The 27,365-nt window shown below is 41.3% G+C and overlaps 1 protein-coding gene across 1 annotated transcript in view; it reads left to right on the forward strand.

The window, feature by feature from the left end:
- Positions 1 to 8,181: 8,181 nt before the first annotated feature.
- Positions 8,182 to 27,365, forward strand: part of LOC309601714 (geranylgeranyl transferase type-1 subunit beta-like) — a gene marked incomplete at both ends in the record, with an annotated part of 76,456 nt that continues 57,272 nt past the window's right edge. The window contains 2 exon segments of the mRNA XM_082334878.1: positions 8,182 to 8,315; positions 23,639 to 23,757. Coding sequence (XP_082191004.1) covers positions 8,182 to 8,315; positions 23,639 to 23,757 — 253 coding nt within the window.

Here is a 27,365-nt window from a genome sequence, read left to right on the forward strand (position 1 = left end):
CTTTTCATAATGATAACAAGCTGAGGTTGGGAATATACTGAAAGGACACATACAAATGCTAGTAATACTGCGAATGGTGTTGAACTAACAGGTTTTGATCTTGACTGGAGAATTATGGTTTATAATGAATGTTTCAGCAAAGCAGATTAGTTGACTCTCTATTTTTCTTCCTTTTCCAGGCTCAAATTTGAATCGCTGTGGATTCAGAGGCTCTTCATATTTAGGCATGCCATTCAATCCATCCAAGGTTAGTTAAGCGTGGGGGAAAAAGATTTTCAATTAGGCAGTAAATGATCGTGTGTCTTTTTTATAATATTAACTACAGAATTGTGGAAAATCTGGGAAACAGGGTTTTTTGCACTGTTAGTATACTGAAACAATTGCAGAGATTTTAAAAACGTGCAGTACTCTTAAAATGGTACTGCTTGTGTTTCCAGGGGCAGTGACGTGCAAATTGTGGTTTGTCTCAGTGCACTTCTCTGATCTATAACTGGGGAGGGGAAACTTTTCCAGATCAACAACTGTCTGTGGACCTGGAAGTGAAGGGCAGAACAGCTCTGTATCAGGTGGTACAGCACATGCTGTTCTTCAGTGTTCCTCTTCCTTTGATGAAACATGGGGTGTTTGATTGTACCTGGTATCCATTCAAACATGGGCAAGGCTCTGCTCATCCCAGTCTGTGGTAGAAGACCATAAGAGAGGATGCTTTTAAGCCCATGGAACTGAGGTTCAAGAGAATTAAGTCTGTATAGGAAAAGAAATTGCCCTTAATACAGGGGAGAAAGGAGGTGAACAGAGGCTGCTAAAGATGATACAGAAGGCCTGATAGGGTTGTAAGATGGAAATAGGGGCCAGTGTGCAGGAAGGATTGTGAAAAAGATACAGAAGTTCTGTGCTGTGTTTGAGAATGAAAAGGCAGATCTCCTCAGTAAAGAGTGGATGAAACATCTGAAAGAGCCCTAAATTATGACCAAGTATTTGATTTTTCTAGAGGACAGATAACAAGAAAATTTTAGATATGAGTTTATGAATACTGGGATACGAAATTGAAAGCAAGGATGGACATCTGATATGGTTATGACTGTAGATGAGTGTAAAAATGCTTGAACTAGCTTGATTATGAAGGTAGTACAGCATCTTGTTTTGACCTCATTTTTATTAACTCTAACAGCACAGCTTTACGTTTCTGAGTAGCTTGTGGGAATGTTAATCTGCACTAGAGTAATAACCGCTTAATGCCTCTTCTTGTCAGCCAATATTCATAGTAGTAATATGTAGAAGTTATGCTTTATAACAAGGGAAAAAATAATTATAAAGATGATTTTGTATGTCTCTACATCAGGTGCTACAGCAGTGTGTGACAGACAAGGTAATCTCTCTCTTGGTTTGCTTTGGTATTTATCCCCTTTTACACTAGAGCTGGTGTCTGCCGTGAGCTTCAATTGTAGTAGTAAGATGAATTCATCATCTGTTTTAATTGGAATTCACCTCAGTGGCAATCCTACCTCCAACTGAGCTTGAAGGAAAGAAGGAAAACTTCTGCTTAAAACAAACCCTAAACCAATTTGGGATCTCTACTGGTGACTTATTGGGATACTTTATTAAAAAATAAAGCTTAAAGGCAAAATAGCAGACCATAATTTCAGTATGGTTGTAGTTAAAAAAAAAAAAAAAAAGTTTTAATCGGAAGCAAGCTGTCTGTCTTCCTTTTGATAAGTCACCTAAAGAAGTTGAGGTTGTAAGGCTATTATTGTGGTATAACTGTTATAAAATTAATAAAGACATAATTTTTCAAACCAAGATAATAAAAATGTATCAGTCACATTTTCCCAAAGGTCTGGGTCAATGCCGTGCCATTAAAAGGAGTACGTACTTTTGGGAAACTTTTTCAAATCTTCCCCAGTGCATAAAGCTTGAAGAATGAGTTTTGCATATAGTTCTGAGATCTTGTAAAGCCCTTTGAAGATGAAAAGTTCAAAAGAACTGCAAAGCGTCATTGTAGCTTGCCACCACTTTCTGGTGTTTTAATTTAATACTCAATTTCCAATAGTACATGCTCCAGGCATACATATTCTCTTTTCAGGAAATGTGTTGCAGCCCATCAGTGTCTCATAACCTGTTAGTCAATCTGTAGAAGGAACAAAGTGTCGAATCATGTAACCTGTGGAAATTAATTACAAGGTTGTTATATCTGGAAAACTGTTTGCAGAGGGATGTGGTTTTTATTCAAGCATCATAATACTTTGTATTGCATCTGCATTAAAGGGATCAGATCTGCTTTGATTTATTGGCATACAAAGGTTTAAAGTATTTCCAGAGTTGTTCCCCTAAAATGTTCTGAAATGACTCAAAGAAAGAAATACTTGGAAATCCACTGTGATAACTTTGAATTATGTTTAGTAGTCTTGGTTTTTTTTCTGTATTTGTCATTAAAAAATGGTCAATTAAATCTGTGTCTTTCAAAATAAAAGAAACCTGTAACCTTTTTGGATTTGTGTTGGCAGTTATTTATTTCATGCTGCTACAGTGATTTCATTTTTGGACTCTGAGAAGGTGCAATACTGGAGCTAGCCAAATATCTTTTATCGCTAGAGACACTTTAAGATAATAGAAAAAAAGCAGGGGATATGTTAGATCCTCCCAACTTTACTAAATGTTACCAGGATAGCTCATTTGTTCTCTCATTTTTTTTACCATTATCCTTTTAGTGTTTGATTGTAGTGTCTATGCAGCTCTTTGGGATGGTAGCAAAAATGAAGCACAACCATATCACCTTGACCAACTCCCCATGCACAGTCTTAACAAGCCTTAACAGTCTTAACTGTAAATGAAGGCTGAGAGTGCCACTTTTATCAGTGCATTTAAACATAAATTGTTTCAAATTAGAAAACAATCATTTTCTGAAATGGCTCCAGATTCTTCGGTCTCTCATGTTTAGTGTTACTTGAGTTTAAAATAGCTTTCAAAATTAGAGGTTAACAGTCTCCTTACAGTTTCAGACAGGCCTAGGTCTTTTCAATCTCTATAAAGTGTTACAAATCAGTTTTAGGGGCTAGATTGAAAGCCAGTGCCTAGAACTTCTTTGTAAGAGTGTGGGAGGTAACATATGTTTTCACTTGGAAAAAAAAAAGATCTGTTTTGTGTTCCCAATACAACACTGTATTCTCTCAAGGCTGAAACAATCCATGTTTATAACATTGATGCCAAGTGAGAAAAAAGCTTTTTGAAAGTCTGACTCTGCCTGTGTAGCAGTATGTTTGGTAGCACTCTTTAGTGTTTGGAAAGATCTTGCCTACATTTTTGCAGCATAGGTAGCTATTTAGCCTTCTCTGCAGTGGTCAGCAAAAACTGTTGATAGCTGTGAATGAAGTTTAAATAGTTGTTCTGGGTAATGTGTTATGGAACATTATCAGGTCACTGAACCAGATGTAAATGTTTGAAAGCTTTCCCCCACCTTGTATCCTTAGTGTTAATTCTTTTAAGGAAGGCTCGGGTTGTGAAGACTGTGATGGTAGCTTTCATAGAGCAGGACTGTTTTACTCCATTGCTGAAAGCCAGGTTAATCTGGTCCCTATGTGTCCTGAAAACAGTAATTATCACAAAGGATGAAGTGTATGGAGGCAACAGGACCTGGCCATATCCCCGTAGTTGGGTTCTCGGAGTATGCCTGCATCAGTGTTTTAGTTCAGATCAGGAGAGCACTTAATAGGGGTACTTTAACGTGCTTGCTCCACAGAGAGAGAAGCAAACTGGATTAATTTTGAATGAAACTAAACCAGAAGGTGCACCCTGAATGCACTCATCCATTAATGGGCCTGTAGTCCATGAAGCCAGACTACAGCTAGCACAAATTCTGAAATGCATATAGTGTGGGCACTGGGACTTCAGCACTAACTGTTCTGCTCTCCAAACGGATTCCTGTTGCACTGCATTACTCCTTAATGTAGACATAACCTTAGTGGGTCACATTTATTTCCTGTGGATGTTTAGTCTAAGTATTTAACAATCCATAGGCAGTTTAACACCTTTCTTGTTGCTCATTTTTGAGATGTAACTGCTGTCTGTCTTAAAATAACTTAATTTTGGTTACCTATGTGTCCTTGGCCCATGAAGCTAATGGTTTGAGATGATAGCAGCAATGTTTTTGGGTTTTTTTGATTTGTTTTTTATGACTAGCCCGACAGTTTGATTAGTTGCTGCTGCTGCTATTCCTTTGGTCTGCAGTGCCTATGAAGCAGAAATAGATCAATTTAACTAAAAGTAGCTTTATTCATAGCACAGAACTTAAGCAGCAGCTTATTTTAACCAAGCACAAAGGTGCCCATTAAAAATCAGTTGCTTTGACTATGGTGTCTTTGATAAATTCAGAGTAGACTTTTACACAATGTCTGAATTACTTTGTCCTACATAGCAGAGGCAGTTTAACAACGGGTTTTTCTATTAAATACACATAACGTTTAAACGCCCTTGATATCCAACATAAGTCAAGAAACTTAAAAGTCAGCAGTCTTGTAGTTCAGGTATTTTTCTTGCATTTAATTTCCATTCAGAAAAAAAAGTGCACTTTTGTACTTGAAAACATTTTATTAGGGGGAGATGAGATTGTTTTTACCTTAAACATTCACTTCTGTAGTCTCAAGGGTACAAAAGTAGAATTTTGCAGTTGGAATGTACTAGGTTTCTAGATATTCTTGAAGAGGGCTTTTGGGGGGGGGGGGGTTGGTTTTTTTTTTCCTTTTTTTGTTTGTTTTTTTGGTGGTGTTTTTTTTTTTTTTCCTTTTCTTTCAATAATTCAAAGGCCTATGCCAGAAAAAGCAGTTGAGAGTTCAATACAAGGGTGTACATACATGTAATGGAGCCATTGATTAGTCTTTAATCACAAAAGAATTTCTCCCATCCATACAAATTTTGGAAGCATTAGCAACTATCTTACAAAACCTTTAAAACTTGTAATCTTTTCCTTTTGGAAAAAACATTTCAGTTCTGTTTTGTGGCATAAAATTGTCACAGGACCAGTTTCTACAAATTTAATGACTTCCCATTTAATTTTTTACCTCTTTATATGCAAAAAAAGGTAATTTTTTTCTTTTTTTGTCTGGAATGTCTAGTTCTTCTAAATGATGTCCCCTCAAAGAAACCCTGTTATTCGGGCCCAGGTGTGTTAATTGAATTAGCGTGTGAAGTATATATTGTTATGTGTAGGTAAAACATAATATGTGATGAGTTGTATCATGACAGGCTTGAAATAATTCCATGGATCCTAGAGCAGACTAGGAGATAAAGTGAATTCTAGTGCACTTAAAATTTGAGCCAATTATATTATATTATATTATATTATATTATATTATATTATATTATATATAATTTATAAAAATATATTATACACAATATATAAAATATAAATATATTTATATATTTTATATATTTATATATTATATATAATATATAAATATATTGTATTATAATTTTAATTATATTATTTAAAAAAGCATGTATGGTGAACAAAGATCTGTTAGGCCCTCAAAAACTCCCATGTGAAACTTCATCTTGGCCTTTGTGAGTATGCCTTGTAATAATTTGTTTATATGATCTCATACTTGATTCTGAATCTTCTCTGTTTAATTTAATTTTATTGAAATATTTCATAGTTTGGTAGTAGGGTAGAGCGCAAAGTTTTACACACCTCTGGGGTTGCTGAAATTCTGTATTTGGAAAAACAGTATGCTACCCACACATGTTGAAATGTTTGCATGGAAAAGGAAGAGGCGATAAAATCTGTACGTTGTCTAGATACTGTAGTGATTGATACTGTTTGTTGGGGGGGCTGTTATTTTGTATCATGAGCATACAGTATATGTGCTTATAACACATTGCAGCGAATGATAGTGTAAAAGAAATACCTGCATTCACACAAAAAAGAAAGACCCAGTTATTTTAATATGTTTGTAGGCTACCAAAGCTTTGCAGACAATATGGATGTGTGTGTATATAGAAAAGTGCAATTTAGAGAAAGCAGGAATTTTCAGTTACTTTGTGTTGACACGGTGTGAAAAATTGCCACTTAAAGGGGAATATTCTTCTGAGATTTACAGATGCCTTAGAAAATGTATTGAATATCCAAGCACCTTTGTAGTAGTTAAGACATTTGGACAGAATTTCTGTAACCATGGTTTTAAAAACTCAAGCCTGAATTTCCTTAGCGTAATTGTCATTTGCTTAGTAAATATAATCTTCCTTTGGAAATAGAATTTTCAAAATAAAAATTGAACTGTTTCACTATATCTACTCTGCTCCCGTGAGACCCCACCTGGAGTACTGCATCCAGCTCTGGGGGTCCCCAGAGCATCAAGAAAAAGAAGAAATCTTGAAGGAGAAAGAGAATTCAGAAAAAATGCTCAAGAAAATGTCCTTGTCATGAAGAAGCTCAGAAGCAAAAAGCAGAAGAAAGGAAAAGACCTTATTGCGGCCTTTCAATACTTAAAGGGGGCTTATAAGAAAGATGGCGAAAGACTTTTTACCAGAGCCTGTAGTGACAGGACAAGTAGCAGAGAAGGAGAAAAAGCAACAGAAATGCCAGCACCAATGCCATGTGATGTTAGTGTTGGAAGGGTATACCTTGCAGAAGAAAGAAAAGGAGAAAATTGAAAAGCTTGAAAAGGAGAAGAGAGAGGATGCTGAAAAGGAGGAAAGTATTAAGTTTCAAGAGCAAGTGCATAATTACCTCTTAATTCATGCATGTATTTGTGTTAAATTTATCTGCTTCCTCCTGTAATATAATCTTATGAATATTTTTTAAATCCTTAATATCCTAGTTTTACTCACTTAAATCTATTTTGGATTCACTATGAATAACACTATCTATGTCCAAGAAAGTGTATGAAACTTTATTCTAGACAAAGATGTTGCTTTTCTTCCTTATCTAAATTCTGTGGGTTTATTCAAGCCCATATTTCCTTCTAAATATAGAGGTGATTTTGTTTACTTCAGTGTGAAAACAGCTTGGGAAAAATACCTTAGGATGTATTATTCTTCATGCTAAAGAAAAAGTTAAGAGACCTGATTGCTGTATGCAGATATGTAAGTAATGAAAGCAAGCAGTTGCTGCCCCTCTTAATTCCATGGAATAAAAGCTTCTGCTATGTTTCCTGTGGTAGTGTGGGCAAAAGTCTCCTTCTCACTAGGTAGATTTGTTTACTTTGCACTTAATCTAAATAAAGATCTAATGAGCATATGTAATTAATTATGTGATTGATCAAAAAGAACAGATTTCTTTTGTCTGTTTCACTGTAAGGTTGAAATTCATGTAGCCAGAGACCTGTCCAGGTTTTGCAGGCCTATCAAGAGCTGGGAGGAATGCAGAAAAGAGATTGGACCAACACGTTCAGAAACACTTTTACATATTCCTTATAGTTAAGGAGAACAATGGACACATACCATTATAAAGATAGTTATTTATAAACACTTTTTTTTATAGGCATCTGCCTATCATTTTTACAGGATGATGATTTCCTTGCATATGAAGTAGCTAACTGTCCTCAGGAGTTTTCACAAAATTTTCTCTATCCAATGACATGTATTACCTTTGTATTTTGTGAGTGTTGTATTTGAACTGTTTTTTGTTACATTATTAGTTTTCATCATGACATATATTTCAGTTTGTATTAAAAGTTCTTCGCTGTGATCAGCTTTTTTTATACTCCTCCTTGAATTTCAGATTGGTATACGAGAAATAGTAACCCTGATTTTATTTGCTCCTATTAACGCTTATGAATGTCGACTGAAGTCTTGTATGCAATTTGCTACACAGTAACTTATTTCCTGAGACACGAATAATTAGTTCAAGTTACTGGATTTACCTGCAGGATATCACCAGCTATAATAAAACAATGTGTAGTCATTTTACCTAATAGTATTTCGGGCACATATTGAGCTGACTGGCAGCTCTTGCAGGCTGACAGAGTGCCGTTACGAAGTAAGCAGTTACTCCCTCCCCATCCCCGCGGGGGAGCTGAGCCACTGAAGGAGGCTGTCCAGCCCAGGTCTGTGGGGAGAGCTGGCAGATGATACTGGGGCAGTCCACAAGAGAACTTGACGCCCAGCGGGCGGGACCGGCGGCTGGTTGTGTCCCGCGGCAGCCACATATGACGCAGGTTGTGCGCGCCGGCTGTAGGCGGGAGTAAGATGGCGGTGGCGCGGCTGGCGCTGAATTTGGGGGATATGGAGCGGTTGGACTTCCTGAAAGAACGGCATGTGTGTTTTTTCCAGCGTTGTCTCCAGATCCTGCCCGAGCGGTACTCGTTCCTGGAGACCAGCAGGTATGCTCGGCGGGCTAATGGAGCTTTGGCGTGTTCCCGTCGCCCTCGGGCCCCACGGTGGAAAGGCGGGACAGACCCTGTTTCCTTTTTCCTGGTGTACTCCGCTAGCCTCAGAGAGTTGGGGGGAGTCTTTCCTCTCCCAGGGGCGGTTGCGTTTGACGGGAAATTATTCCTGGAGAGCTGTTCGCCCGCCCGCCTCGGCTTCCCTCGAGGTGGTAGCACTGGCGAAGCACCTGTGGGCAGGATACAGGATCTTACTGTGTCGGCAGTCTTAACAGCCGGCGCAGCGGTGATCAAAATGAACGCCTTCTCTAGAAAACTCCCCACTATCAGATAGTTCACAGAAATGTAAATTTATGTACAAGTTTGGTCTGTGTTCAGTTAAACTCCCTGATATGCATGAGGAAAAAAACCCACTTTTTAATCATTCTAATCTATCTTTAGTCCTGTACTTCATTCTTTTAATCCACCCTGAAAGCCTATTTTAAAATAAATGACTTAAGTCGTCTGTAGTTCAAAGTCAGCATGCAGAATACCATTATGTAACACAAATTGTTTATATCTTCATTAGCTAGTACAAGCATTAAAACATGTTACTGGTAATAGTGAAATATGCCCCTTACTTTAAAGTAGAGGGACACTTGTCCATGTAATGGATTCAGAATGCATTTATTTCAGATTCTTAATGCCTTCATGTAAGCTAATAAGTTATTTCTGATGCAACTTGACAGTTAAATTATTGACTATCATCTTGTGCATTTAATAAAAATTTGGAGATGTGTACAGGTTTTAATATTTTATTCAACCAATAAAATCATCACATTTTTTCCACTTTGTAATTTCTTGGAAGTCGTACATACTGTGAAGAATGCTCAATGACTTTGATCAAGTCCTCCTGTTAAGTGAAGCTATCCTTCAGTTCAAAGTACAGACACCTGGAAAAAAACATGTGTTTCTTCAGTTATGAAGATTAGTATGGATATAGTGTTTGTCCTGGTTTTGGCTGGGATAGAGTTAATTTTCTTCCTAGTAGCTGGCATAGTGCTGTGTTTTGGATTTAGGATGAGAATAATGTTGATAACACACTGATGTTTTAGTTGTTGCTGAGCAGTGCTCACACTGGTCAAGGACTTTTCAGCTTCCCCTGCTCTGCCCAGTGCACAAGAAGCTGGGAGGGGGCACAGCCAGGACAGCTGGCCCAGACTGGCCACAGGGCTATGCCATACCGTATGGCGTCATGCCCAGTATATAAGCTGGGGGGAGTTGGCCGGGGGGCAGCGATCGCTGCTCGGGAACTAGCTGGGCATTGGTCAGAGGGTGGTGAGCAATTGCATTGTGTATCACTTGTTTTGTATATTCTTTTACCATCATTATTATTATTATTTCCTCTTTCTCTGCTGTCCTATTAAACTGTCTTTATCACAACCCACGGGTTTTACTTTTTTTTTTTTTTTTTTTTTCCCCCCCCGATTCTCTTCCCCGTCCCACCAGGGAAGGGGGGAGGGTGAGCAAGTTGCTGTGTGGTGCTTAGTTGCTGACTGGGGTTAAACCACAACAGTCCTTTTTGGTGCCCAATGTGGGGCTCGAAGGGTTGAGATAACGACAGATCTGACCAGAGTGTGTTAAATCAAATTTGTTATAAGCATTCTTTATATTAGTTTAGTAATCGCTGGTCACAATGTTGATTTACTTGTTCTCAGAGTTGTGGCATTTGCTCTCAGAGTTGTGTTATGTAATACCTTACTTGCCATATATACTGTTTCTCAGTATTTATGTGCCATTTATCACCTCTGGGATATGGATTAAGGTGGTTGCTTCGCTGTACTGTGTAACACTGGCTTATGGTATGATAAAATTATTGGTCATGAGATCAATCTTGTATTTGTACTCAGCATTGCTGTCACCTCTGTACTTCGGGGGCCATCTATCGGAAGCTATTAGTAATTACTCTTTTTACTTTTTCTCCTTGGAGAGGCAGCCTATTGGGGAGACGCCTTCCTCCATCTTCCCCTTCTTCTCCAGGCTCTTTATAATAGCTCTTGAGAATTTTGAATATCCTTGGGATGTTCAAACGAGCATGTTCCTATTGCTATGTCTCTTGAATGTGTGTCAGGTCTTGCTTAGGGTTAAACAACTATTTAAGAATACTGCGGCTACTCAAACCCCTGCGATAGGGACTGTGGCTACTCAAACCCTGGCAACAGGCACTGCAGCTGAACCAGAGAACCAACCTGTGCTGGTATCGGTCGCCCCTATACACAAGAAGAAATCTTGGAAGCAAAAGTCAACTTGTTCAGAAAGGGATGATGAAAAAACAGGGCCTTCACAAGGAGAGGAGGAGGAAGAGGAAGAACTCATAATCAAGATGGAAACCACCTGATCCCTATCCTTGAGTGAGCTGTGAGATATGTGAAAAGATTTCAGCTGTTGTCCAGGTGAGCACATTGTCACCTGGCTGCTCCGATGCTGGGATAATGGGGCCAGTAGCCTGGAATTAGAGGGTAGGGAAGCCAAGCAGCTGCGATCCCTTTCTAGGGAAGGGGGCATTGACAAAGCAATTGGAAAAGGGGCAAAAGCCCTCAGCCTCTGGAGGCGATTACTGTCAGGTATGAAGGAAAGATATCCCTTAAAGGAAGATGTTATATATCACCCAGGCAAATGGACCATCGTTTATGCAGTACCTGAGGGAATTAGCCGTGCTGGAGGTGATTTATGGTGACCTGGACAATGAGCAGTTATCCAAAGATCCAGATGAAGTGCACACGACCCATGTGGCAGAAGTTGGTACAGAGCGCACCACTGTCATATGCCAACTCGTTGGCGATACTGACCCGGAAAGATGAAGAGGGACCAATAGTGGATCAAGCGGCTAGCCAGCTCCAGCAATACGAAGAAAGTCTCTCTTCCTCCCTTGTCTCGGCTGTGGAGAAGCTGTCCCGGGAGGTCCAGCAACTCAAAGATGATAGGTCCTACTCTCCACCTGTATAGACCAGTATCTCAGCTATTAGGAGTCAGCGTTCCTCTGCTCAAGAGAGAGGATATAGAGGGTACGCGCAATGAGACACCCTATGTTTTTTTCCTGCATGACCATGGAGAGGACATGAGGAAGTGGGATGGAAAATCTACTTCGACCCTAGAGGCATGGGTACGTGAGTTGCAATTGTTTTTCCCTGCAAAAGGTGGTTCTTCTGGGAAAACTGCTGCTCCAGTTTCCAGTGAGCAGTTCCCCAGACAGAGTAGAAGGGCTGATTTTGCTTCCGATCTTAATAAAGGGATTTTTGATTTGCATTTACAAGAACTGAGTAACGAATGCTACGACCAGGACTAGAGGGGCCCTGCCTCCAGCCAGGTGGAGGAAAGGGACAACCGGGTGTACTGGACTGTGTGGATTCGATGGCCTGGCACATCAGACCCACAGGAATGTAAGGCTTTAGTAGACACCGGTGCACAGAGTACCCTCATGCCATCAAGCTATGAAGGGGCAGAACCCATCCGTATTTCTGGAGTGACAGGGGGATCCCAACAGCTGACTGTATTGGAGGCTGAAGTGAGCTTAACCGGGAAGGAGTGGCAGAAGCACCCCATTGTGAGTGGCCCAGAGGCTCCGTGCATCCTTGGCATAGACCACCTCAGGAGAGGGTATTTCAAAGACCCAAAAGGGTACCGGTGGGCTTTTGGCATAGCTGCCTTGGAGATGGAGGAAATTAAACAGCTGTCTACCCTGCCCGGTCTCTCGAAGCACCCTTCTATTGTGGGGTTGCTGAGGGCTGAAGAACAACAGGTGCCAATCGCTACCACAACAGTGCACCGGCGGCAATATCGCACCAACCGAGACTCCCTGATTCCCGTCCATAAGCTGATTCGTCGACTGGAGAGCCAAGGAGTGATCAGCAAGACTCCCTCACCTTTTAACAGTCCCATATGGCCAGTGCGAAAGTCTAATGGAGAGTGGAGACTAACAGTAGACTATCCCGGACTGAACGAAGTCACGCCGCCGCTGAGCGCTGCCGTGCCGGACATGCTAGAACTTCAATACGAATTGGAGTCAAAGGCAGCCAAGTGGTGTGCCACCATTGACATCGCTAATGCGTTTTTCTCAATCCCTTTGGCAGCAGAGTGCAGGCCACAGTTTGCTTTCACTTGGAGGGGCGTCCAGTACACCTGGAATCGACTGCCCCAGGGGCGGAAACACAGCCCCACCATTTGCCATGGACTGATCCAGGCTGCACTGGAACAGGGTGGGGCTCCGGAACACCTGCAATACATTGATGACGTCATCGTGTGGGGCAACACAGCAGAAGAGGTTTTTGAGAAAGGGAAGCAAATAGTCCAAATCCTTCTGGAGGCCGGCTTTGCCATAAAACCAAGTAAGGTCAAGGGACCTGCACAGGAGATCCAGTTCTTAGGAATAAAATGGCAAGATGGGCGTCGTCAGATCCCAATGGATGTGGTCAACAAAATAACAGCCGTGTCCCCACCAACCAGCAAAAAGGAAACACAAGCTTTCTTGGGCACTGTGGGTTTTTGGAGAAGGCATATTCCAAATTACAGTCTCATCCTAAGCCCTCTCTATCAAGTGACCCGGAAGAAGAACGATTTCAAATGGGGCCCTGAGCAACGACAAGCCTTTGAACAAATTAAACAGGAGAGAGTTCGTGCAGTAGCCCTTGGGCCAGTCCGGGCAGGACAAGATATTAAAAATGTGCTCTACACTGCAGCCGGGGAGAATGGTCCTACCTGGAGCCTCTGGCAGAAAGCACCAGGGGAGACTCGAGGTCAACCCCTAGGGTTTTGGAGTCAGGGATACAGAGGATCCGAGGCTGGCTATACTCCAACTGAAAAAGTGATACTGGCAGCATATGAAGGGGTTTGAGCTGCTTCGGAAGTGGTTGGTACTGAAGCACAGCTCCTCCTGGCACCCCGACTGCCAGTGCTGGGCTGGATGTTCAAAGGGAGGGTCCCCTGTACACATCATGCAACTGATGCTACGTGGAGTAAGTGGGTCACACTGATCACACAATGGGCTCGAATAGGAAACCCCAGTCGCCCAGGAATCTTGGAAGTGATCATGGACTGGCCAGAAGGCAAAGATTTCGGAATATCGCCAGAGGAGGAGGTGACGCGTGCTGAGGAGGCCCCACTGTATAATAAACTACCAGAAAATGAGAAGCAATATGCCCTGTTCACTGATGGGTCCTGTCGTCTTGTGGGGAAGCATCGGAGGTGGAAAGCTGCTGTATGGAGTCCTGTACGACAAGTTGCAGAAACTGCTGAAGGAGAAGGTGAATCGAGTCAGTTGGCAGAGGTGAAAGCCATCCAGCTGGCTTTGGATATTGCTGAACAAGAAAAGTGGCCAGTGCTCTATCTCTATCCTGACTCACGGATGGTGGCAAATGCCCTGTGGGGGTGGTTGCAGCAATGGAAGCAGAGCAACTGGCAGCACAGAGGCAAACCCATCTGGGCTGCCGCATTGTGGCAAGATATCACTGCCCGGGTAGAGAACCTGGTTGTAAAAGTACGTCACGTAGATGCTCACGTACCCAAGAGTCAGGCCACTGAAGAACATCAAACCAACCAGCAGGTGGACCAGGCTGCTAAGATTGAAGTGGCTCAGGTGGACCTGGACTGGCACCATAAGGATGGATTATTTCTAGCTTGGTGGGCCCATGACACCTCAGGCCATCAAGGAAGAGATGCAACATATAGATGGGCTCGTGATCGAGGGGTGGACCTGACCATGGACGCTATTGCACAGGTTATCCATGAATGCGAAACATGCGCTGCAATCAAGCGAGCCAAGCGGTTCAAGCCTCTCTGGTATGGAGGACGATGGCTGAAATATCAATATGGGGAGGCCTGGCAGATTGATTATATCACGCTCCCACAAACCCGCCAAGGCAAGCGCCATGTGCTTACAATGGTGGAAGCAACCACCGGATGGCTGGAAACATATCCCGTGCCCCATGCCACCGCCCGGAACGCTATCCTGGGCCTTGAAAAGCAAGTCCTATGGCGACATGGCACCCCAGAAAGAATTGAGTCAGACAACGGGACTCATTTCTGAAACAGCCTCATAGACACCTGGGCCAAAGAGCATGGCATTGAGTGGGTATATCACATCCCCTATCACGCACCAGCCTCCGGGAAAATCAAACGCTACAATGGACTGTTAAAGACTACACTGAGAGCAATGGGCGGTGGGACATTCAAACACTGGGATACACATTCAGCAAAGGCCACCTGGTTAGTCAACACTAGGGGATCTGCCAATCGAGCTGGCCCTGCCCAGTCAAAATTTTTACATACTGTAGAAGGGGATAAAGTCCCTGTAGCGCACCTAAAAAATATGCTGGGAAAGACAGTCTGGGTTACTCCTGCTTCAGGCAGAGGCAAACCCATCCGTGGGATTGCTTTTGCTCAAGGACCTGGGTGCACTTGGTGGGTGATGCGGGAGGATGGGCAAGTCCGATGTGTACCTCAAGGAGATTATGTTATCACTTTTATGGTGGCTATATGCCATATCAATGGTATTACAGTAAGAATCACCCAAATTAATGAAGAATGAACTTTGAGGAAACCGAGCGAAGTGCCGCGGTGATGGAACCAGAACTGGCTTCAGCATGCAACAGTCCAACACCACACACCATTATCTCTCCTGCCCTGAAAGACTGTTATGATGGATGAAGCCCAAAGTCATGGACTAAATGAACTGAATGAACGTTTTAGAGGGATGGCTGATAGACTAAGGGAATGATATCTGTGTGTATATATCAAAAGACTGGAAAAGTGGTGGTGATTAACTGGCATGTATTGGAAAGTGTGGGACCTGGGCATGATGTAGATGGTATGGAATAAGGGGTGGATACTGTCCTGGTTTCAGCTGGGATAGAGTTAATTTTCTTCCTAGTAGCTGGCATAGTGCTGTGGTTTGGATTTAGGATGAGAATAATGTTGATAACACACTGATGTTTTAGTTGTTGCTAAGCAGTGCTTACACCAGTCAAGGACTTCTCAGCTTCCCCTGCTCTGCCCGGTGCACAAGAAGCTGGGAGGGGGCACAGCCAGGACAGCTGGCCCAGACTGGCCAAAGGGCTATGCCATACCATATGGCGTCATGCTCAGTATATAAGCTGGGGGGAGTTGGCCGGGGGACAGTGATCGCTGCTTGGGAACGGGCTGGGCATTGGTCAGAGGGTGGTGAGCAATTGCATTGTGCATCACTTGTTTTGTATATTCTTTTATCGTTATTATTATTTCCTCTTTCTCTGCTGTCCTATTAAACTGTCTTTATCTCAACCTGTGGGTTTTACTTTTTTTTTCCTGTTTCTTTCCCCCCCATCCTACTGGGGGTGGGGGGAGGGTGAGCAAGTGGCTGTGTCGTGCTTAGTTGTCAACTGGTGTTCAACCATGACAGTGTTAAAGTAGTGTTATAGCTTTATAGGAAAAAAAAAATACATTTTGATCATAAGTAGTACATTCATTCATTAAGCCTTAGCTTGTTTCAGTATTCTTTGTTATTTTAAGTGGTGTAAATAAGTCGTCTTAGCATGGTATACACTAGCTTTATTTGGGCATTAAAGTTATAATAAATTTGATACCCCAATCTATTAAAATCATAGCCAGGAGGGCTAAACATGGCCACGTTATATGAAGTGGAGAAAATGTTCATAATTCTGGTGCGGATGATCCAAACTAAAACAAGATAAGATGGTAAGAAGGCTAAATCCTTCTTGGGGTCTTACAGCAGACTTTTTTCTCCTCTATTTTAAATAAATATATATAGGTGCCTGACAATTATTTATAAAGACCGACCATAACCATTTTTTTCAGTGTACTTTCATCATTTTTCAGTACCTTGTTGAAGTTTTAGGAGGGTTCTTCCAATCCCTGTTTTTTCACTGCAGTTATTTTTGTTTAGGTGGTGAATAATGGAGATCCTTTCCAATCTCTAAACTGAAATACCAGACCAGATTACAAGTTCTTCACCATGAGAGCAGTTAATGGCTGGAATAGGTTGCCCAGTGAAATGATGAAGTCTTCCTTAAAGACTCAGCTGAATGGGGCCCTGGGTAACCTAATTTAATGCCCTACTTTCAACAGAGGATGGGACCAGGTAATCTCCAGAGGTCCCTGCCAGCCTAGACATTTGTATTCCATGATTTACATTACCAAGCTGTCACAGTTTGCCACTGAGCTAAAGCAGAGGCTCTGGTTTACATGGCATCTTCCCTAATCTTATTGAATAATGCTAATAATAATACTAATTGTTTTCATATTTCTTTTGAAATTAATGACCTATCTGAGCTTAAATTTCATGTGTGGTCATAGTAGCCATGATACATTAAATAATCAGTGCCCAGTGGATTGTATAGAATGGTTGTGCAACACTGAAAAAGCCCTAAGTTTTCTGAAAATTGGAACCATGAGTTTGAAGCGATTTCAGGAGTCCTTAATTTTTGGCCAATTGGCATAGTCAAATTTAAATCTTCAATTAAAATAAAACTCATGGTCATCTAAATTCATGCATTTATTTAAGTCATGACATTTTTACTCACCCAGAGATTCTTGAGTTCTAATATACTGATTTTTAGATCAATGTTCTGCAGATATATATGTTTCTGTTCACAAATTCTAAGCAGGTGATTGTACCACAAAAGTGTCACCACTAGCTTGGCTTCTAGGGTACAAAGTTGGACTTTTTGACAAGTTCAAGGTCGCTGAGTTCAGCAAACCTCCTGACCTGGTATTGCTGCAGAAAGAAATGCTGTCATCCTTTTTATTCTTACCTCTCCTGTTCCTCTATTTCTGTGGTCCCATGGTGACCCGGATTAGGGAACTCAACTAAATTACAGAGAAACTTATAATAATAATAAAAAATAGTAATTTGTCAGTGAGATTGGTTTTGGTTCACTGCACTGCAGCAGAAGCAACTGCATTTGTTGTAACAAGGCAAGGTGGCAGAGGATGAAGTTTTTTTCAGCACAGTGCTGGTCCATTCTAACTGTAGTTTGTTAAACACTAAGGGAGTTGGTGCAACTATAACAACAGCTGTCCTGGCTGTGTTCTCTCACAACTTCTTATTCACACTACTTGCTGGGGAGGGAAAAAGAGTGAGGAAAAAAAGAAATCCTTGATGCTGTGCAAGTACTGTTCAGCAATAGCTAAAACATTGGTGTGTTATCAACACTGTTTTAGCCACAAACCCGAAACACAGCACCATACAGGTTGCTATGAAGAAAGTTAAGTCCATCCCAGCCAGACCCAATGCAGTCTTCTTTACTGGAATTATTGGTCCAAAGCCCTCATGATTATTTTTATCTGTAGTTGCTGCATACGACATCAGCGACAGTAGATTTTCGGTAATCTGGTCTGTAAAGTCTCATATACTGTCAGTCATACTATGAGGTTTGGCAGGAGAATTCAACTCTCCTGGTCTCTGAAGTCTTTCAGATCATGATATTTCATGATGCTCTTTGTAGCATGATTATTCAGCTTCTCAAATCAGTCACTTGAAAAGGTTTTTGAATTCTGAGAAATTATAGTCTTTGTACGTGGCTGAAGATCAGGAGCTCTGAATCTCATCAGAAATGTCTTTATTTGCTTAGCTTGGAGGGGACCTTAAGACCCAGGATATCTGTTATGTAAGCTTTCAGTAGGTCGATTAAAAAAAAAATAAATTTCAGATGTCAAACTTTGATGCTTGACTTCCTAAATTAATACATGTTGTTTTGGGTTAACCCTGGTAGGCAGCTAAGCCCCACACAGCCGCTCACTTGTTCCCCCCCTCAGTTGGATGGGGGAGAGAATCAGAAGAGTAAAAGGGAGAAAACTCATGGGTTGAGATAAAGACAGTTTAATAGGTAAAGCAAAAGCTGTGCGCGCAAGCAAAGCAAAGCAAGGAATTCATTCACTCCTTCCCATCGGCAGGCAAGTGTTCACCCATTTCCAGGAAAGCAGGGCTTTATCGCGCGTAACAGTGACTTGGGAAGACAGGTGCCATCACTCTGAATGTCCTCTCCTTCCTTCTTCCCCCAGCTTTATATGCTGAGCATGACATCATATGGGATGGAATATCCCTTTGGTCAGTTGGGGTCAGCTGTCCCAGCTGTATTCCCTCCCAACTTCTTGTGCACCCCCAGCCTACTCGCTGGCAGGGCAGTGTGAGAAGCAGAAAAGGCCTTGACTCTGTGTAAGCACTGTTCAGCAATAACTGAAATATCCATGTATTATCAATAGTTTTGGTCCCGAATTCAAAGCACAGCACCATACAGGCTGCTATGAAGAAAACTAACTCTCTCCCAGCCAGACCCAGTACACACATGCAGTATCTATAGTTGTTGTAGAAGGCATGAAGAAAAGGTACAGCAATAGTGATGCCAGACTTGGGGGTTGTATTAAAAAGGGCTGTTCTCTCTGAATTGTTCTATATGAAGTTTTTTAATTTCATAGAATCGTAGAATAGTTTGGGTTGGAAGGGACCTTTAAAGGTCATCTAGTCCAGCCTCCCTGCAATGAGCAGGGACATCTTTCACTAGATCAGGTTGCTCAGAGCCCCATCCAACCTGTTCTTGAACACTTCCAGGGATGGGGCATCTACAACCTCTCTGGGCAACCTGTGCCAGTGTCTCACCACCCTCATCGTAAAAAAAATTTCTTCCTTATATCTCGTCTGAATCTACCCTCTTTTAGTTTAAAACCATTACCCCTTGTCCTATCACAACAAGCCCTACTAAAAAGTCTGTCTCCATCTTTCTTATAAGCCCCCTTTAAGTTTTGAAAGGCTGCAATACGGTCTCCCCAGAGCTTTCTCCAGGCTGAACAACCCCAGCTCTCTCAGCCTTTCCTCATAGGAGAGGTGTTCCAGCCCTCTGATCATTTTTGTGGCCCTCCTCTGGACCCTCTCCAACAGGTCCATGTCCTTCCTGTGCTGGGGACCCCAGAGCTGGATGCAGTACTCCAGGTGGGGTCTCACCAGAGCAGAGTAGAGGGGCAGAATCCCCTCCCTCGACCTGCTGGCCACGCTTCTTTTGATGCAGCCCAGGATACGGTTGGCTTTCTGGGCTGCGAGTACACATTGCCAGCTCGTGCCTAGCTTTTCATCCACCAGTACCCCCAAGTCCTTCTCTGCAGGGCTGCTCTCAATCAATTCAGCAGCCAGTCTGTATTGATACTGGGGGATTGCCCTGACCCAGGTGCAGGACCTTGTACTTGGCCTTGTTGAACCTCATGAGGTTCCCATGGGCCCACTCCTCAAGCCTGTCCAGGTCCCTCTGGATGGCATCCCGTCCCTCAGGCGTGTCAACTGCACCACTCAGATTGGTGTAATCTGCAAACTTGCTGAGGGTGCACTTGATCCCTCTATGTCATTGATGAAGATATTAAACAGTACTGGTCCCAGTATGGACCCCTGAGGGGCACCACTCATCACTGATCTCCATCCGGATGTTGAGCTGTTGACCACTACCCTCTGGATGCGACCATCCAGCCAATTCCTTATCCACCGAACAGTCCACCCATCAAATCCATATCCTTCCAAATTAGAGAGGAGGATGTTGTGGGGGACTGTGTCAAAGGCCTTACAGAAGTCCAGATAGATGGCATCCGTAGCTCTTCCCTCGTCCACTGATGTAGTTGCTCCATCATAGAAGGCCACGAGGTTGGTCAGGCAGGACTTGCCCTTGGTGAAGCCGTGCTGGCTGTCCCGAATCACCTCCCTGTCCTCCATGTGCCTTAGCATAGCTTCTAGGAGGATCTGTTCCATGATCTTCCCAGGCACAGAGGTGAGGCTGACTGGTTGGTAGTTCCCAGGGTCCTCCTTTTTACCCTTTTTAAAAATGGGTGCAATATTTCCCTTTTTCCAGTCACTGGGGACTTCACTTGACTGCCATGACTGTTCAAATATGATGGAGAGTGGCTTGGCAACTACATCAGCCAATTCCCTCAGGACTCTGGGATGCATCTCATCGGGACCCATAGACTTATGTACGTTCAGGTTCCTCAGGTGGTCGCGAACCTGATCTTCTCTTACAGTGGGAGGGACTTTGCTCCCCCGTCCCTGTCTTGCAGTCCATCCACTCGAGAGGTGTGAGGAGAGAGGTTGCCAGTGAAGACTAAGGCGAAAAAGTTGTTGAGTACCTCAGCCTTCTCCTCGTCTGTTGTTACCAGTTTGCCAGTCTTGCTCGTTGGAGGGTACGCTTTCTTTAACCTTCCTTTTCTGGTTGACGTACCTGTAGAAGCTCTTCTTATTATTCTTTGCATCCCTTGCCAAGTTCAGCTCCAGCTGCGCCTTGGCCTTCCTGACCCCATCCCTACACATCTGGGCAGTGTCCCTATACTCTTCCCAGGATACCTGTCCCTGCTTCCACTGCCTGTGCATTCTCTTCTTGCCCTTTAGTTTGACCATCAGGTCTCAACTCATCCATGCCAGTCTCTTGCCTTCCTTTCCTGATTTCTTACACCTGGGGATTGAGAGCTCTTGTGCTCTATGGAAAGCGTCCTTAAAGATCTGCTAGCTTTGTTCTGCTCTCTTGTCCCTGAGGTCCTGTTGATTAACTCCTTGAAGAGCTGCAAGTTTGCTTTCCTAAAATTCAGGGTCCTGACTTTATTCTTCGCCTGACCCATATCCTTCAGGACTGCGAACTCCACCAGTGCATGATCACTGCAGCCCAGGCTGCCTCCAATCCTGACATCACTGAGGAGCTCACTTGTGTTGGTGACCACCAGGTCCAGTATCGCATCCCCTCTGGTAGGGCTGTCTATTACCTGGCTTAAGAAGTTATCCTCAGTGCACTCCAGGAGTCTCCTGGATTGCCTACAGCTCGCCGTGCTGTTTTTCCAGCAGATATCAGGGTAGTTGAAGTTCCCCATAAGGACGAGAGCCTGCAAGCGCAATGCCTCCTGTAGCTGGAGTAAGAAGGCTTCATCAATAGGCTCCCCTTGATCAGGCGGCCTGTAGTAAACACCAACCACAAGGTTCCCTTTGTTGCCTCAGTCTCTAATTCTTACCCATAAGCTTTCAACCTGCCTGTGGCTATTCTTCAAGGACACTTCTTCACATTCTATCCATTTCTTGATGTAGAGGGCAACCCCTCCACCCCTCCTACCTCGCCTGTCCCTTCTGAACAGCCTGTAGCCTTCGATAGCTGAACTCCAGTCATGGGATTAATCCCACCAATTCCATGCTATGTGTCAGATAAGGTGCTGATAACAGTCTTTGTTAGTCTTAGAACATGTGTCTGTTAATTCTCTGTGAGGCAGAATAACATATGAAGTAAAATGTAGTATGTAGATGGCTGTATGAGGAGCACTGTGTTCAGTGCCTGGATGTTTTTGCCCATCATGTGTGAATTCTAGTACTCTGTGTACAGTCAGTTTCTTAATGCTGCTGGTACAGTTAACACAGAGAATCAGCCTTGATTAAACTGAAACCTAATTATACATAAAACCATTTTCTGCATTCATTTATCTGATGTATGTATTTTTCAGTATAGGTCAGGTATATTGTTTTGTCTTTTGTATGTACAATCTTGTGGTTTTGGGCCTAGTTTACAGCAGTTCCTAGTGCTGAAATTGGCATGGTGTTTGCACCTCTTTGGAAGTAGCTTAGCTGGGTAACAGTGTGAAAATGCCTTTAAATATTTGCAATCAAAGATTGTCAAACTTAGTATTTGTGAAAATTGGAACATATCATATGCAAGGTTTCAAAAATGAATTTACTGTAGCTGAACTATCTTTCAAATTTTTTTCTTGTGTTTCTTAAAAAGTAGTAGTTTTGCTCAAAGTAGTGGGTTATCGTCCAGAGTCTGATTTTGGGTTACACATATCTGATCTATGGCAAAAGTTGATATAAGCCTTGAAGTGTTAAGCTTACACTTTAAAAAGACAATTTTGCAGCTATCAGATCATGCTTAAATAATATTTTTGGCTTAAATGATATTTTTGTTCCATGTAGAAATGTTTTCTGCAAAGCATACTTTTTTGGCTTTCTGTACTCAAAAACTTTATTTATAATAGTAATAATAATAATATATTTTAGAATTAAGTGATTACAAAATAAGTTTTATTCTTTTTTTGACCATGAATACCTGCAATAGTGGAGATGCATGCTATTCTGTGTTTGAAATTTTTGACAAGGACCTTAGAGTTGCATGGAGCATTATTTTGAAGAGGGAATGTTAGTGTCAGAATCCATGCAGATTATAGATTAAAGTCTTTTTTTTTGTAAGAATGGTACAAAGAAGCAATACAAAAACTCAGGGTTGAAGTAAAAGATACCATGAAATCAAGTAACCTCAGTGTAACAAGTTACCATTTTTCAAATGAGTTGTGATCACTGTTTGTGGTATGTAATCCTAGGTGATATCAGCTGTGAAATAGAAGTTGGCTTAAAAAACTGCTTGTGACTGTTTGGCCACACGATTATTGTAACGGCAGGCCTTTTCAACAATGAAAACTTAACATTAATCATGTAAACTATTCTCTTGATTTTTCTCTTTTGCTGTGGTATGTAAATCAAAACTCAAATCATCAAGATTAGAATCATGATAAACAGCCTTTGTGACAGGCTGTTTATATAGCTGCTGCAGTGATCCAATGTAATTGGATCCAGTGCCTAGGAACCAGAGGAATGCATGCATACCCTGAAGGGGAAGAAGTAGTGGTAGAAGTTACCACTCTTCCCATCAAAGGTTAATCATAAAAGTCACATAACAGAAATGTCCTTTCTCTAACATAAGAGATCCTAGGATAAACTTGTGGTTATCACTTGGAGCTCTGTTACACATCGTAAGGACTTTCTGATCTACACTTAAGTAATGTGACTTTCTTCAAGGTAAAGTTTCAACTCTTGATGTAAATGTGGAGTCTTTTGACTTGGGAAAAGGGTCACATCTATTTAGTTCTGTTGTCAAATAAGACAAGTTTTCCCAGGTTTTTTTGTTCTGCTTTCAACAGTCATACAGTGATTGATAAAATGTTTATTACTTTTTGTTGTATATTAGGCTCTTCCAGAAAGTGGTTAAATATGCTTAACTCTGAAAGTGAATGCTAGGTGGTACCATTTCATAAATGCATTTATATGTGATGCTTCAACTGACTATGCAGGTGCTGAACTTGTCACTTCATCAATTTCATCAAGAAATGCTTAAGGTATAAAGAACATAATTTTGTCCAGTAGATAAATTTCATGCTTTCTGAGCTAGGCTCAATATGATGTACAGCTCTCAAAGGCTGAGAATTCATAGATATTTCTGTTTCTTCAACCATTTGTTAATCTCCCAATGATATTTATGGTGGGAAGTGTAAGTCTTCTCTTTTTCTTTTAGGTTGACAGTTGCGTTTTTCGCACTCTCTGGTCTGGATATGTTGGATTCCTTGGATGTGGTGAACAAAAATGATATAATAGAATGGATTTATTCCCTGCAGGTCCTTCCCACAGAAGACAGTAAGTGAGTTTTTAGTTTGTTTGTTTGTTTGTTTGTTTTAATTAATATTAACATCTTTACTTTTGCTTTCTACTTGGGGAATAGTGTATTGCTCTTAGTTTTTATAAAATACAAGCTTGACCTTCCTGAGGTGGTTGTCCTGATAATTTCTGATAGCAGTATGTCTAGCAATTCCTAGAAATATACCCCTCTAAAGAAATAAGGCTACAGTGATTAGTTCAGCTTTTTTTATGTGTTCAAGGTGAAGCTATGAAATGAATTTAAAGACAAGACAATATAAAATACTAAAGAAGTTCTGCCTTTGAGCATCTTCTCAGAGAATTTTTTCACCTGTTTCTAAAAGAAACGCATATGCCATACAGATATTACAAGTCTATTAATGACTATATAGACTTCTGCTAAATATAGCTATGCCAGGAGCTATAAGCACAGGTGTGACTTTTGGAAAAAGGGAGGTTAAGAAGCAAAAGGGATAAACACAGTTCCCACTTTATAATGAAAAAATTATTCTTTAGATCTGTGAAGGTTAAATTTACCTAACTTTTTTTTGAAGGAGTAATACTGTTTCTCTGTCCTAGCTGTCCTCAAATTGGAAGGTTCATAGTAGATTCAGGTTAGGGAGGGAGCACACAAGAAGTGGCCCTCTCCAGGTAACTTGACAGAAGTGGAGGGAGGTGCTATTTCTCTGGGCTAGTTGGTATTGGTGTTTTTTCTGTGGTAGCTCAGGTGAGTGGTTAATAGGAATAGGAGTGGAAGTGAGGAAGATGTGGATGAGGCACTGCCATTTTAAGAAGTGAGGTGCTGGCATGTTAAGTGCTGGTGTGGGGATAGCTCCAGGCTTGTCTTTAGAGAAGAGGTAATTCCAGGTGCCTGTCTATAAAATCATGAACATGTGAATATATAATGAACATGTGAAGTACCTCGTATGTTGGATGGCTGTAGAAATAAAATTGTGTATTTCCTTATAATATCTAGTCTAATCATATACCACAAATTAGGTGTCTTCCCTAAAGCAGTTTTATGAAATAAAGAGTTTTATGAAGTGAACATATGGAAGTCAAGATTGCTGATGCTTGATTTTTACAGTAATAAAAAGAACCAGTTTCTTTTTCTGGCAACTTACAAACCACCAGATCTGTTCCAGACATTAGCTCTAATAGATTTTGATTTCTTGTGCTGTATTTCAGGACTGATTACCGGAAATTAAGGGGTTTGGATCACATAATTGTTCCTACAGGTCTTTTATTTATGAGGTTTGTGTCACTTAGCATTGAGAAAATTTTCCAGGCTGTACATGCTTTTTTTTCAGGAGTTGCATACTTTCTGATCTCTATCCCTGTCTTCAGGAGTGTATTCTGAAAGAGCAGTCAGCTTTGCAAGAGGGATTAGAATAGGCATTTTTTTGTTTGTTTGCCTTTTGATAATATGCTGTAATTCTCAGTAAGTGTCCTGTCACCCCACCTCCCAGCCACTATTTGGGATATTCACATCATTATCAAGGGCCTTCTAGGGACAACGGTATAAATCTCAGCATGTAGCAGAGGCTAAAGATCCAGGGCACAGCTAGGATGTGCTATCTTTTTTTGTTGGGTTTGGTTTTTTTTGTTGTTGTTTTCTTGGCTCTCATCCTATCATAAAATTACAGGACAGTAGTTTTAGGGAGGATGCCTATGGCAGTGCATTCTGTGCTTATAAATAATAAATCTCATTTCTCCAGCAGACCAACCTTCACTCCAATCCTGTATCTTGATATCGCATCATAAGAACTCTGTTTTTGTTAAGCTATCTTCCTTTTGGTATTAACACTACTCTTTATCTGGTCCCTTGACCCCTAAAATTTCAGCATTATTTTATTCCATTTTTACTTCAGCTGATGGACAATAGATGAATTAAAATGTAAATGATACCAACAGCAACAAATTGGATGCTGGATGATTAAATGTTCAGAATGGAGTGCACAACCTCCTTTAATGTCTACTTTCAATAAAATGCACTGACTTTCTGTTTTTTAATTCTGGATGTGTCCAATATTTGCTATATGGCAGCCTCCCACCAGTAGAGCTCTGAATCTCTTTTGGCCTGTTTGAAGAAGTAGCTAAACTGTGGTAGGCTGCAGCAATTGAGGCTTTTGGTTTCAAAACGTTTGTACATATATCTAGTTAAAGGGAATACTTGCTAGCTTGATACATCAGAATCTTTCCTGGAAAAAATCTGGTTCTACTTTTAAAGAAATATATTATTGAAACTTCTTTGACATGCATGCTGATATATCCCTCTTTCTGGGGAAAACTGGTTTTTAAGCATCTAAATTCTAACACTGATGTATTGTGTAGTTTCTAGAATAAGGAAATTCCAGTAATCTTGCCTTAAGTAACTGCATTGCACTTGATGTTAGTCCTCATTACTTTTGGTTCTGTCATTGAAAACCAGTGGACTTATATTTTAAATTGGAATATGTTTTTAGCTCATCTTGGTTCTTTGGTTTTGATTGCATCACTGGATGAATTCCTAAAAGGAACAAAAAGAGAATTCCTGCAATTCTTATTGGAAAATTTTCTCTGCTGTTCATGTTACTCTCTCTGAAGTTTCCATATCAGTAGTACTTCACTTTTGATTATTAGGCACTTTTAAAGGTGGCGAGTTCAAATTATTTTGAGAACTACTGCTACTTTACAATGGGCTTCCAACGAAGAATGGAGACAGAACAGTCGATACTCTACAAACTTAATTTCTGTTTACTTTTACCAATAACTATTATAGTGGTGTAGTATTGAACCTGGTAGAAAATTCAGAATTTGAATTTTTAGAATACTTATTTGTTATAATCTCAAAATATACTGTGATAGTATTATGTTTGTATATACTAATATGGGAAGATCTTGGTCTAGCTCAGTAAGAAAGCGTGCACACATACACTTTGTGAACCTAATTGAAATGCACTAAAGGAAACTAAAGCTTAAGGTCCATCAGGATAGACTATATTCTTCTGTGGTTTTACTGTAACTGTGAAATATAGGAGATTCAAAAAAGTAATACCATAATTAATTTCAGCTCAAGTGTTTTAGAGCCTGACTCAATACCTGTTGTAATTTGGAGAGAATGGCATGTCACACATCAGCTGACTCTCACACAAACCTAACAGTCTTAGCTGGATGCTTGGTTTCCTTGGTGTCTTCTACTTATTTGAAAGGACGCTGTCTTCCATAATTTTTGCAAAATAGTTTGTTTTTTACTTCCATAGCTTTTGGCCATTGCTACCTTTCCTTCACATTTAGTAAAAGCTCTGCCTCATTACATGGCTAATAGCATGTGTTTGTTTTGTTTATGTGTTGAAGGGGAAATTCTAATTGTAACTGCTCAGCAGTGGTAATTTGTGACTGAGGAATGATCTGGCATGGAGGGCAAGAAGGCCTAACTACAAGAAGGGGTTAAACTGGCTGGAAGCAGGAATGCCAGAGACAGAATGACTCCTTGCAAGGGAGTGAAGTTTCCTTGGGTGATGAGATAAGGAACAGCCTCAGCATTCTCTTGTAGCCATCCTGGAATGCCAGCGCTCAGGGGCCACCTTGGGGCAGCAGAGCTGGGCTGGGGGATGGACCCGGGCTGA

The sequence above is a fragment of the Platalea leucorodia genome, assembly GCF_965183815.1.
Source record: "Platalea leucorodia genome assembly, chromosome: W".
In the NCBI taxonomy this organism is placed as follows: domain Eukaryota; kingdom Metazoa; phylum Chordata; class Aves; order Pelecaniformes; family Threskiornithidae; genus Platalea; species Platalea leucorodia.